Source organism: Dermochelys coriacea, chromosome 10 (genome assembly GCF_009764565.3).
Source record: "Dermochelys coriacea isolate rDerCor1 chromosome 10, rDerCor1.pri.v4, whole genome shotgun sequence".
NCBI lineage: Eukaryota > Metazoa > Chordata > Testudines > Dermochelyidae > Dermochelys > Dermochelys coriacea.
This window is the reverse complement of record NC_050077.1, coordinates 49,993,166-50,006,651: the sequence shown is the minus strand read 5'-3', so window position 1 is coordinate 50,006,651 and position 13,486 is coordinate 49,993,166. Positions and strand designations below refer to the sequence as shown.

The 13,486-nt window shown below is 37.1% G+C and overlaps 1 protein-coding gene across 1 annotated transcript in view; it reads right to left on the bottom strand.

The window, feature by feature from the left end:
• SCAPER (S-phase cyclin A associated protein in the ER) overlaps positions 1 to 13,486 on the bottom strand; it is a 363,891-nt gene that overhangs the window by 347,705 nt on the left and 2,700 nt on the right. Inside the window, 1 exon segment of the mRNA XM_043494057.1 lies at positions 11,675 to 11,750. Coding sequence (XP_043349992.1) covers positions 11,675 to 11,750 — 76 coding nt within the window.

Genomic DNA, 13,486 nt, shown 5'->3' with positions numbered 1-13,486 from the left:
TTCTACCAACAATATTTTAACTTAGGCTCCTGTTGTCCAGAAGACCTCAGTAGATTGTTCCAAAGTCACAGTGTGCCATCTAGTGCTATACAGAGAATTACTCAGAGGCACTACTGTATACCATAGTGTCCTTAACACAAAAGTAGTATAACTAAAGAGGAATTGAGCTGTCAAGGAAAGCTAATAGATGAAAGGGACAAGTTATTTAATTTGGTTCAAAAGGAACCCCAAGAAGGGTAAACTCAAAAATGGGGCCTATGTTAAAACTGTTCTAATTCATCCTTAGCCTAACTACTTACCAGGAAATGTTAAAACAGCCAATATTTGTGTCAGTCCAAAATAATATTTTACTTTTTACTAGGGCTGTCAATTAATCGCAGTTAACTCACGCAATTAACTAAAAAAAATCGCGATTAAAAAAATTAATCGTGATTAATAGCAGTTTTAATCACACTGTTAAACAATAGAATACCAATTGAAATGTATTAAATATTTTGGATGTTTTTCTACATTTTCATATATATTATATTCTGTGCTGTAACTGAAATCAAAGTGTATATTATTTTTTATTACGAATATTTGCATTGTAAAAATGATAAAAGAAATACTATTTTTCAATTCACCTCATACAAGTACTGTAGCGTAATCTCTTTGCTGTGAAAGTGCAACTTACAAATGTAGATTTTTTTCTGTTACATAACTGCACACAAAAACAAAACAATATAAAACTTTAGAGCCTACAAGTCCACTCAGTCCTACTTCTTGTTCAGCCAATCGCTAAGACAAACAAGTTTGTTTATATTTACAGGAGATAATGCTGCCCTCTTCTTATTTACAATGTCACCTGAAAGTGAGAACAGGCATTTGCACAGCACTTTTGTAGCCAGCATTGCAAGGTATTTACATGCTAGATATGCTAAACATTTGTATGCCCCTTCATGCTTAGGCCACCATGCCAGAAGACATGCTTCCATGCTGACGACGCTCATTAAAAAAAAATAATGCATTAATTAAATTTGTGACTGAACTCCTTGCGGAGAACTGTATGTTCCCTGCTCTGTTTTACCCGCATTCTGCCATATTTTTCATGTTATAGCCGTCTCAGATGATGACGCAGCACATGTTGTTCATTTTAAGAACACTTTCACTCCAGATTTAACAATACTCAAGGAAAGTACCTGTGACGTTGCACTCCATATGCTTTATGCAAATATGCTTATGAATGTGAATATGATGAAACAGGAATATGCTTTATGCAAAAGGTCTCTTGTAAGGTATCATTACTAAGCTTATAATCAACTGAGTGTGTGTGTTCATCCTATTTGTATGCATATATCATTCTTGTATCTGAGCTAGAAATATGAAGTACAACTCTGAGGTCCCACTGTAATTATGCAAAGTGTGGGCCATTAATGGTGGTTTAGAATTTTGATGGCTCCCATTGATTAGGACAATTGATTGTAGATGATTTGTTTACCTGCAAGCCTTCCTGTGTTCGTGTGGGCCAGCCTGTGGGTAATAAAGAATGAGGTCTTACAGTGACATATGACCATGTCACCCGATAATGAAATCCATCTTAAATCCAGTACTTTTCCATTTAGAAGGAGTGATGGGGACCCAGAGAGACAAAAGATTCCCACCTTGTGCCAAAGCTATAAAAGGGGGTGGAACAGCTGCCAGTCATGAGAAAGCTCTTGCTTACCACCTAAAATGTCTGCTAAAACTAACAAGGACTGTACCAGGGGAAAGGATTGGGCCCAGACTAGGAAGGAGTCTAGTCTAGTAAAAGAAGCTTACTGGAACATCTTTGAGGGTGAGATATTACCTGTAATCTGTTTCTTAATGTATTAGGGTTAGACTTGCGTGTTTTTGCTTTACTTTGCTTGATGACTTACTTTGTTCTGTCTGTTATTACTTGAAACAACTTAAATCCTACTTTTTATACTTAATAAAATCACTTTTATTTATTAATTAACCCAGAGTAAGTGATTAATACCTGGGGGAGAAAACAGCTCTGCATATCTCAATATCAGTATTATAGAGGGTGGACAATTTATGAGTTTACCCTGTATAAGCTTTATTCAAAGTAAAACAGATTTATTTGGGGTTTGGATCCCATTGGGAGCTGGGTGTCTGGGTGCTGGAGGCAGGTAACCTGCAGAGCAGTTTTCACTTAAAGCCTGCAGCTTTGGCGGCGTGGCCCGGACCCTGGGTCTGTATTGCAGCAGACTAGAGTGTCTGGCTCAACAAGGCAAGGTTCTTGAAGTCCCAAGCTGGCAGGGAAGACGGGCTCAGAGGTAATTTCAGCACACCAGGTGACAGTCCCAAGGGGGTCTCTGTGACCGAACCCGTCACAGTACCAGTGTGAGATTTTTAAAGATAGCTTAAGAATCGACCCAAATCTTAAGTGCCTTCAAAATCTGAGAGGGACAAGGTGTGGAGCATGCTTTTAAAAGTCTTAAAAGAGCCACACTCCAATGTGTAAACTACAGAACCCGAACCACCAAAAAAGAAAAATCAACCTTCTCCTGGTGGTATCTGACTCATGTAATTAAAATGAACATGTAACAGTCCGCACTGCTTTGGATTGTTATTGAGCAGAACCCATCATCAGCATGGACGAGTGTCCCCTGGAATGGTGGTTGAAGCATGAAGGGACATATGAATCTTTAGCACAACTGGCATGTAAATAACTTGCAGCACAGGCTACAACAGTGTCATGTGAGCGCCTGTTCTCACTTTCAGATGATGCTGTAAACAAGAAGCAGATGTAAACAAACATTCTTGTCTGAGCTATTGGCTGAACAAGAAGTAGGACTGAGTGGACTTGTAGGCTCTAAAGTTCTACGTTGTTTTATTTTTGAATGTAGTTTTTTGTACATAATTCTACATTTGTAAATTCAACTTTCATGATAAAGAGGTTGCACTACAGTACTTGTATTAGGTGAATTGAAAAATACTATTTCTTTTGTTTTTTGCAGTGCAAATATTTGTAATCAAAAAATATAAAGTGAGCACTGTACACTTTGTATTCTGTGTTGTAACTGAAATCAATATATTTGAAAATGTAGAAAACATCAAAAATATTTAAATAAATGGTATTCTATTATTGTTTAACTGCGATTAATCGCGATTAATTTTTTTTAATCGCTTGACAGCCCTACTTTTTACTCTACTCCAGCAGAAGCACTTAGAAGTATTCTCAGAGACTAGCTTATATTACTGATATAGGGGCTTATGAACCGTCAATACAACATGCAGTAAGGAAAGATGCCCAAAGCTTACACAATCAAACGATGCACAAATAACTGGTCTGGAGCCTGAGGGCCATAACAAATTCGCATAAAATGATAGTCTTCTCTCTTTTTTCTCTCCAAGTGACATTATACGTCTTGTCAACACAAAAAGTTGCACCAGTTTAACATACATCTCATTTTTAAATCAGTGTCGTTAAACTGTTGAAAATCCCTGTATGAACACTTATTTCCGTTTGAGCGGTTTAGTTCGATTTAAATTAAACCAATTTCTAACCAAATTCACCTAAATGAAATAAGCCAAAATATGAGTGTTCATAAAGCCTTTGGCACTGATTTAGCTAAATCAGTTTAAAATCATGGCTTTAGTTAAAGCAGTGCACTTTCCTGTGTGAATAATCCCAAAATTGAGGAAAGTAATGGTCTGTCTTGCAGAACTTTGATCATCTCAGCATTCAGATTTACTCTGAAAAATGTTTACAAAAAACTTGTCCTATAGTTTTTCTTTAAAATTATTATTTCAACATCTTTAAAAACAAATAGAAAACAGCAGAGAAACCACATGCCCTGGTCTTTTATTGGCCATAAGACAACCAGGTATTGTGTCTCTTCTGAATATGATACACCTGTGACTTTGAAAGAACTTCTCTGATATGAAACCACATATAAAATATTAGCCAATAACTAGACAACAGTAAAGAAATATATTCTAGGGATGCTTTCTAAACGTAAGTTCTCTTTTTAAAATGGAGACCAGTTAAGTGAAATTTGAACTAAGTATGAACAAGAAACCAATTCCCTCCTTGAAAGAAAAAATGTTCTCATTATGAACTCAACAGACAGTTTAAGAGAGATTAAGTTTCAGGTTAGCAAGTGATTATTTTGATCCCCCTAGTCTTGAGACCACCAAATGATATCCCAAGACAAAGCTGCACAAGTAGCTAGCTACAGGCTTACTCCTGAAATTACTACAAAAGATGCCTATATTAATATTATCCATCAATTTAGCCCTTTACATACTAACACATGTTCCATGCCCCAAAAAGCTTGCAAGCTAACTAAGACAAGACAAGCAAGAACAGAACCTTGTGGAACACCAGCCAGAGAACAGGAAATCCTTAAAGGAGATGCTGAAGGTATAGTCAGCAAAACAGGAGAACTAGGGGAGTACAGTCACAAAGCAAAGAGGAGAGTGTCATCATAGAATCATAGGGTTAGAACAGACCGCAAGAGTCATCTAATCTAGTCCCCTGAAAAGATGCAGGATTTGTTGTGTTTAAATCACTGTGTCAAAGGCAGTACTGGACATCAAGACATTAAGCCCTTTCTGTTCATCTAGAATGAAGTAATCATTCACCCTACAATAAGGACTATTTCAGCTGATGGATAAAATCTAGGGCCCAAACCCCAGTATATATATAGTATTGAAATACTCATGTTTTAACCATTCCTGACACTGCTGGAGTTACAATCATCAGTTAACTAAGGGGAGCTACAACAAATTCACTAACCCCTTACATATTAGGTAGTTATTATTAGGTCTGTGCTATTTCCTTGTAACCCTATCTTCCTTATTTCATTGTAAATAGCTAATATGCACTGAGGTATGAGGTATTACAGGGGTTCTCTACTTCATTAACATTCTCTGTATATATGTACTAAGATGTTTCTCTAATCAAGACGAGACAGTCAATTTCATCCATCTTGCACTATCAAGCAAAACTTAACCATGGTTCCTGTAACATTCCGTACCTTGGGGGAGCGTCCTGGAACCCCCATATTCCTCATTTATATATGAATGTGATCTTGCATATAAAGCATGCCGTGTAAGGTAACAGGGGAAAGGTTATGATCCGCTGAAAGTCATTTCTCTATCCATATATGCATATCATTAATGCATATGAAGTTATGAGAATTGTGTTGTATGGTTGTTACTAAAACATGGTGTAAACTGGGGAATCAGCCAGATATTAGGTCCCCAGAGGCAATAGCAAGGAAAGTAACCAACACCCCGGCAGGGTATCAATCAACCCATCAGCAACTATTGTCCAACAAGGGAGCTACAATGCAATGACTCACCGGCATGAGGCCACATCAGGGGAACTGCTCAACCTTGCTGGGAAACTCAGCAATGCCCCAGACATGCCTGGACCTGGGTTTTATACCTGAGGGTATAAAACAGCCAGAATGGCCATGTTGGCCTTTTCTCCTGTCCCAACCTACACTGCAAGCAATTAAGGGCACGACTTCACTAGCAACGTTAAAGCGCTGTTCAAAAAGAGGACAAGACTCCAACAGAGGAGATTGGCCCAGGTTTAAGGAACAAACCTGTATATTAAGGACTGCAATATCCAGTGGGGTGAGAAAAACTGCTTAATCTAGACGTTGCCCAGTCTAATAGGGTTGAGAGTTTAGACTGCTTGCTTATATTTTATTTCTTTTGGTAACTAATTCTGACTTTTTGCCTATCACTTAATATTACTCTTTTATAGCCAAATGTGTTTTACTGTTTATCTTTACCAGTGAGTTTGTATGAAGTATGTGGCAAAACTGCTCAGGGTACAAAAGCTAGTGTATATCCACTTTCCATTAATAAAGTGGTGAACCAATAAATAAATTTGCATTGCTCATCTTGAGCAGTGCAAGACGGTATATTCCTGGTACAGTGCTGGGAGCCGGGTGGGATTAGGCTGGTGCCTTTCTCTGTGTGATTCATGAGTGGCTCTGGGAGCATTCATGCAATATAACTGGGTGTGAGACTCCACATGCTGTTGTGCTGAGTGATCACAGAGCCTGGAGGGGTTTGCTGCTGGTCACTAACAAGGCATTGTGAGAGACGCCCAGGCTGGAGAGAGTTAAGGGGACTCACAGATCCCACAGTCCCAGGCTGCACCCAAGGAGGATCCTGCACAGTCCCAGCCATGGTAAGATAGAATAACATTCCAAATTAATGGACTGCATAACAGTCAGATGTGCTGATCTGTTGGTGAGAGAGTATGAGGTCACGATTAAGGTTTTGCGTAAGAGCACGAATTGGATGAAGTTGGGAAACATATTGGTTTTGGGTATCTTTTGAAGACAGAGGAAATGCTTTATGGAATATCAGAGTGAATTACTGATAACATTGTAGAAGATGGCAAAGGTGGCAAGAAATGCTGGAGGCCTTTTCTGTAACTTATTTGCATTCTTAAGGTTTTGGGTGATGGAGGTGTGTCCTGATGCAACTTTAATTATCACTAAATACATTTTTAATGGTTTCAGAGTAGCAGCCGTGTTAGTCTGTATTCGCAAAAAGAAAAGGAGTACTTGTGGCACCTTAGAGACTAACAAATTTATTAGAGCATAAGCTTTCGTGAGCTACAGCTCACTTGCATCCGATGAAGTGAGCTGTAGCTCACGAAAGTTTATGCTCTAATAAATTTGTTAGTCTCTAAGGTGCCACAAGTACTCCTTTTCTTTTTACATTTTTAATGTGTTAATGCATGTTGTTTTACTTTCAACAGAAAAAAAAGACACATCACATGTACAGAAACAAAAGGCTATTAGTATGAGAAACAGAAAACCTAAACTTTGAGGCAGGGAAACTGCAAAAATTGAACTGTATCTTCCCACTGCGCACGCACACTGAAAATCTGAGGAGCAATTTCCACTCTCTCCTCAGTTAGGGTCTAAGCATTTCTTGCAAGCTGCTCAGCATTCTCAACTCCTACTGACTTCAACTGGAATTGAGGTTGCACAGTATCCATGGGAAGATACCTCACTGTTAATAGTATAGAGGATTTCCTGCATCACATCACTGATAAAAAACAGACCTGCGGAGCTGAGCTTTTTAAAATTGTACTGTTCTTCAGGATTGGAAAAAATACTGTAAAAAGGCTTAGAATTGTAAACAGTGCCATTCCTGTTGTTTGTAAAACTTTGGCAAATTGCTACATCAGATTAAAAAGGTACTTAAAATATTTGTTGAAAGTCTCTTGTTGCAAAGTGTTCTTTAAAGGTCCTTGAACAGCAGACTCTGGCACATAATAGAGACGTCTTAATTCTCTATTAAAAATGTCATTTCTTAGCATTCCCTCAAGACAATATAAAATATATAAAAAAATAAATTGGTCTCAGAAACTCTTTCATAGCCTATATACTCCCAGATAATAATGTTTTTTCTTCCCTGCCCCACCCACAATGCTTGGTGGTTTCATGATAAAGAATTTATCTTCTGGGAGATCACACAGAGTTGTGAACTCCTTTTTAGTGATTTGAAAGTGTCCTATACTATAAATCACTGAAGACACTCATTTATGGTATATGTCAAATTGAGGCGGACCATAATGGAATGCAGCCAACAGACATTAACAGAAGTGCATGAAATTAAACAAAAAATATTAATTTACATGTAGAATTTAAATTTACATCTTGGTTACATATATTTATTTTATGGAGGGCAAATTCAAATATTAAACCCATTTAAAAATAGAATCTTTCTTTGATCTATTTCTTAAAAATACAGTTGAAAGCCAACGTAAATAATTATTGTATGGTAGCATTGTATCAGTTGCTTAACTTTACAATTTCCATGTGCTGATAAAATTGTGCAACTCTTGTATGCTCAGTTTTTACCTGAATTTGCCAAATTAGTCCTGTAAAACACATCTTCAGGTAAAATATCTTGTTCCTGATCTTTACTAACAGCGGGCGGGGGGGGGGGGAGTTGAGATTATTTTATTTTGTTTTCACTTTGAGAAAAGCATGTATTACTCTTTAAAAGAGCAGTTTATCTTTTAATTAAATGAGATGCAGGTTAGTCCACCAAACTTAGATTTCTAATTTTATGATTTCCAGTATTACAACTTGCTCTGGTAAATATGATTTAAACTAATCAGAATTATAGAGAAGATATGATTTAAACTAATCAGAATTATAGAGATAAAAGAACATATCAAACTTTTATAATTAACTTGTGTTCTCTTTTAAAGATAACACCTAATAGTATAAAAAAGTGTCAGATATTAAACTAACATTATGCCCTCCATTCAGTTACACATGTACTACTAAAATCATAAAGATATATGCAATACCTTTTTAAAAAATGTTTTATTTGATAAACTACCCTACCAACAGACCATCTTTGCAGAATTAAATTTAACAGTAAAGAACTAGACTTTGAGAATTTCATAATTAATTGACATATTCTGACATTTCTTTTTTTTATTTCCGTCTTATATTTCAAAAACATCATTCACAAATCAATTAATTTGGTTACTTTGAGACTGCTACGTCATTGCAAAATTTCACTATGAAAAATATTTATATTGTTCTTGAAGATACATTAACTGGGATTAAAACAGGCTGCTCAAAGAAATAAATGTAAAATGTACATACAGAATAGAAGTAGAGTTTGTATGCAGATTTGTTTTCCATCATAATTAACTATGATAAACTTGTACCACAAAATTTCTAGATGTCCCTCTTAATGCTTAGCAAAAATGTTCTCCAATATTAACAAAAACAGATCTTCATGTAACTAATCAACTTGTCCAGAAATTGCAAACTTGTTCAGCATTAGCTTTCCAACCCAGAGATCACTTAAAGCCAACTATTAATAAGGTTGGAAGGCAAAAGTTGTTATAAGTTAGTTGTTGCTAACCAGGTCTTTGTTCAGGCAACTCCTTATCATTGGCAAGTCCCTCTAAGCACTGAAAATGTTGACACTGGCAACTCACACCTGTATTATGGTTACATACTAAGGCCTTATCTACACTGGCAAGTTTCTGTGCAGTAAAGCAGCTTTCTGTGTTGTAACTCCCGAATGGTACATACTGCCAAGCCACTTAATGCACAGAAACTGCAATTGCAACGCTGTAAAAAAAAAAAAAAAAAAAACACCCCGATGAGAGGCATACAGCTTTCTGCTCTGGGGCTACAGTGCCGCGGTGAACACGCTATTGTGCAGGCAGCTGACAGTGAGAACACACAACAGCGGTTTCCCTTCAGCGCTCTCTGAGCAACGCTGTAACTGCCAGCGCTGAACTCTGCCAGTGTGGACATACCCTAAAACTCTGCACAATTACAGTACAAACCAAACAACGATGTAGTTTGTGACAAGGCAGGCAAAATCTTACTAAGATTCAAATGTAACTACCAACATTTTATGGTATAGTTTGATACTCTTAAAAATGCTTCTAATATATATGTAAAATTAAATAAAAATAGATTAAAAGAATTTTAAGGTTACAAAGTCAAGCATTCAAAAAAGTTAGGAAATGTCAAACTTAAGGTTTCCTGAGCAACCTTGATCTAGCCCCCTTGTGAGTATACATTAAGATAAAAGACTTTAATTATGTGATCACATACTATATTTTTCAGAAGACCCCTGCTTCATTCAAGGCAAAGCAGGAATGGTGTTCACTGAAAGGGCAGCTATTCAATATTTCTTCTTATCCTCTTCATACAATGCAGAGCCCAAGGCCTAATTTATCACACATCAGCCAAACCCTGAACTGAATATATAAATTACTAAATTTCTCATGGGCTTTTCTATGGTGCGCTCAACAAAGTACCTGAGTGGTCATAGACATTAATGAATCTGTCTTCACACCACTATCACAAGGTGGTATTATTAGCCCCACTTTACAGATGGAGAATAGAGGGACAGAGACATTCAGGTCAAAACTCATAAAAACTTAAAGGAAACCTGCACAACCTTCAAAAAATAAGCCTCAGAGCTTATATTCATAACTTTGTTATAATGAACCTTAAATTCAGTGTCTTTATTAGGCCCATGATTGTCTAACAATCTATAACCCACTAACTCTCCTTTATCTTATGGTGGCAGAGGTGTTAACTGCCACCTATCTCTCCCAAACCTGAGGAAGAGCGGTGGGTAAACTCAAAAGCTTGTCTTTTTCACCAGCTGAAGTTGGTCCAATAAAAGATATTAACTCACACACCTTGTCTCTCTAATATCCTGAGACCAACATGGCTACAACACCAAAAACAACCACTAATTTTGGATGCCGAACTTGAGAAGCCCAGGGCCTGATTTTTCGCTGAACTTAGCATTTGTATGGCACTTTTTACAGTAAGTTCAAAGCACAGCTCCAGTCAACTTCAATTGTAGTTGTGAGCACTCAGCACTTCTGCATGTCTTGTCCCAGGTGTCTCAAGTTCAGCAACTAGAAAATTAGGAACAACAAATTAATGGCAACTTATAAAAAATTTGGTTAAAGTGATTTGCCAAGCATCGCATAGGAATTCTGGCAGAAGTAGGGATAGAATTTTCGGCCAAGTGACACTATATTTTCTCTACCTGCAGTCCCCAACTGCATTCACTGTACACCTTCCAAATTCAAACTGTATGGCAACCTTAATTCTGGCATTTACTGACTTCTGAGTTCTTGACTTTGCAACCTGAATGTTCCTTTAGTGTAGATTTTTTAAATGTCATTTCCTAATTTTTTTGAAAAAGCAAACTAAAAAAAAAATCCACCATGTGGAATCATATTGATCCCCTGTGTGGGTCATCAGCAGTGTTGGCACCTTTAATCCACAGCCCAGACTTCTACAATATGAGCTGAGTAATTGGTAATAGTAGTCTGTTAGCCTTTATGAAGACTAGTCAGTAGAGCAGGGGTTCCCAAACTTGATTCACGGCTTGTTCAGGCTAAGCCCCTGACAGGCCATGAGACGCTCTGTTTACCTGAGCGTCCACAGGTACGGCCTCTCACAGTTCCCAGTGGCCACGATTCACCGTTCCCAGCCAATGGGAGCTGCGAGCGGCCATACCTGCGGACGCTCTGGTAAACAAAGCTTCTTGTGGCCCGCCAGGAGCTTATCCTGAACAAGCCATGAACCAAGTTTGGGAACCCCTGCACTAGCAGGTTTCATATCTATTTGCTCCAGGAAAGGAATGCTGAGATTCAAGAATTCTGATTTCAATTCCAGGTTCAACAGGGGAGAGTGCTGTAGTGGCTATTAAAAAAACAAACAAAAAACTATCCCTCTCCTCCCTCTGCAGCCCATCTGTCTCCTCTGTTTCTATCCACTATCTCCTGTGCTCCTGTCTCTGTACATTCTGCTCCTATTCTCCATGTGCTGTTTTGCTATCACCACTCAGAACATAACAGAGAAATGGCTGCTTGACACAGTACTAAGGGACCTCCTTCCCTTTCCGCACTCAGGACATATCTGCACTATAAACTTAAGTAGAGCTATGTTAGGTCAACTTACAGCCACTGCAATAATTACTGTGGTGGTTGACATCCACTCTTCCCTCCTTTTGTCAGGGGTGCGCATCCTCACCAGGAGCACTTCCACTGATTTAAGGTTGGGGGGAGGGGAAGGGCTGAGAGTTGCAAACAATCTACAATATTTATTTTTGGTCAAGAAAAAAATTAAAACACTGTTGCACTGCATGAGTGACTTACCATCATGTTATAACCCTCTGCTACATCAACAGTCTCACTTATCACATTTTTGGCTGACCCCATGGAGTTTTCATACCTGTGTTAAAATAAATGTAACTAGTCAGTAACTTTATTTTATGCCATATATATTTAAAAAACTAATGTTCTAACTTTAATGCTACACATAAATATTTCATCATCTTTGGAAGAGTTAGAAAATGAAGTAGCATTTACATCATGCATGCCAGTTTAAATCTATAGGTACAACTATCATCTAAATGCCTTATCAAAAGTTTAAAAGATTTTTTATTAAAAGATAGCTAAACATCTGGCAGAAAAATCAAAAGGTTAACAGAGGGAATCCATAGCAAAGTTTAAATCTCCATGCAGATATATTAGCAATGCCATAAAGTATATGTAAATTGATTCAAATCAACTGTATTGGGAAATATGTTCCTAATATAACAGGAAAATACAAATGATGGAAATATAAAACCTTTTAAGAAGAGGTAATATTGAGGTCCAGGACTTCCCATCTGCCTCATCAGAGGCATCTCAATTGAAATAAAGAGCTCTAGGTTACAAATAAAGCAGCAATTTCAAGCTAGTCTACATCTGTTTTTTGTTTTTTCTTTTGGTTACACTACTAAGAAGGGTATGCCTTTGTGTATTCCACAGTTTTGGAAAATAGCACATTATTCCTTTATGGCATGATCATGCAGGGCTCTTTCATTCTTGTTGTCCTGTAAAAGTGAATGATTTACATCAGTGGTCTTTATAAAGCACTTATTTAAAAGGGCTTCACTGAATTTCTTTACTTGCTTTAGGATGGTACACACATTATCTTTTAATAAATGAGGTTTTATTAAATATTTCTTGAAGCCATCTTCACAGTAAATCTACATGTGCTTTCACTGTTTACATTGCGAAGAATCTTCTGCAGATTATGACAAAATCCAATTTAGGTTTTTATTGTCATGATATTGAAAAGTTGTAAATGTATTTCATCTATGTAGTCATATGATAATGACTCCCTCTATGATGTCAACAGATCAAATGATAAACTTTCAAAACTGTCTCTTTGACAAGCACCTCCTCTGAAGCATCTGGTACTGACCCCTGTTAGAGACAGGATTCTAGATTAGGAGCCTTGCGTCTGATCCAGTGCAACAATTCCTATGCATCACTGTTAAATGGTAGTACTGTACCTTTTTTTAAGCTACAGTTGTGCCATTCCCGTGCTTTCTGATTGATAGTCAAACTTTCCACATCTTGAACCCCATGTTATGTTTGTATAAGTTTCAATGTATATACTGTATACTCAAACAGATATTTAAAACATGGGCAAGTCATGTAGGCTTTTAAAATAACCATCAGGTAACTGCTAGATTCTTTCTTTCATTTTACTCTCCATTATTTGAAATACCTTCTTTTAAAAAAAATTTAGGTTTTTTTACCCTGTGCTGATTTTATTTTTGTGATTTGGAAAACACTGAAACAATTTGCCTCTGTATGAGGATAAGTGAAATTAGCATGGTTCTTTTTGTTTAAAAAAAACGAACACTTGATTTGACAAAATAAAATGTGCTTGTGCATCAACATTATTTAAAAGATTAGCACATGTCAGAAGCATGACAGCCAAATAACATGAAGCAACACATAGAAATAAAAAATATGGCAAAACAAGGGACGAAGAAGAGGAAGGAACCCTCAACACTGTAAATATTCAGAAAATGCCTTTACACCTTAAAGTAAGTTAGGCTGAAGATAATCCCCCCCACCCATCAAATTAAAAATATTTAAATTAGGTGAAATTTGGGCCTTAGAAAATTT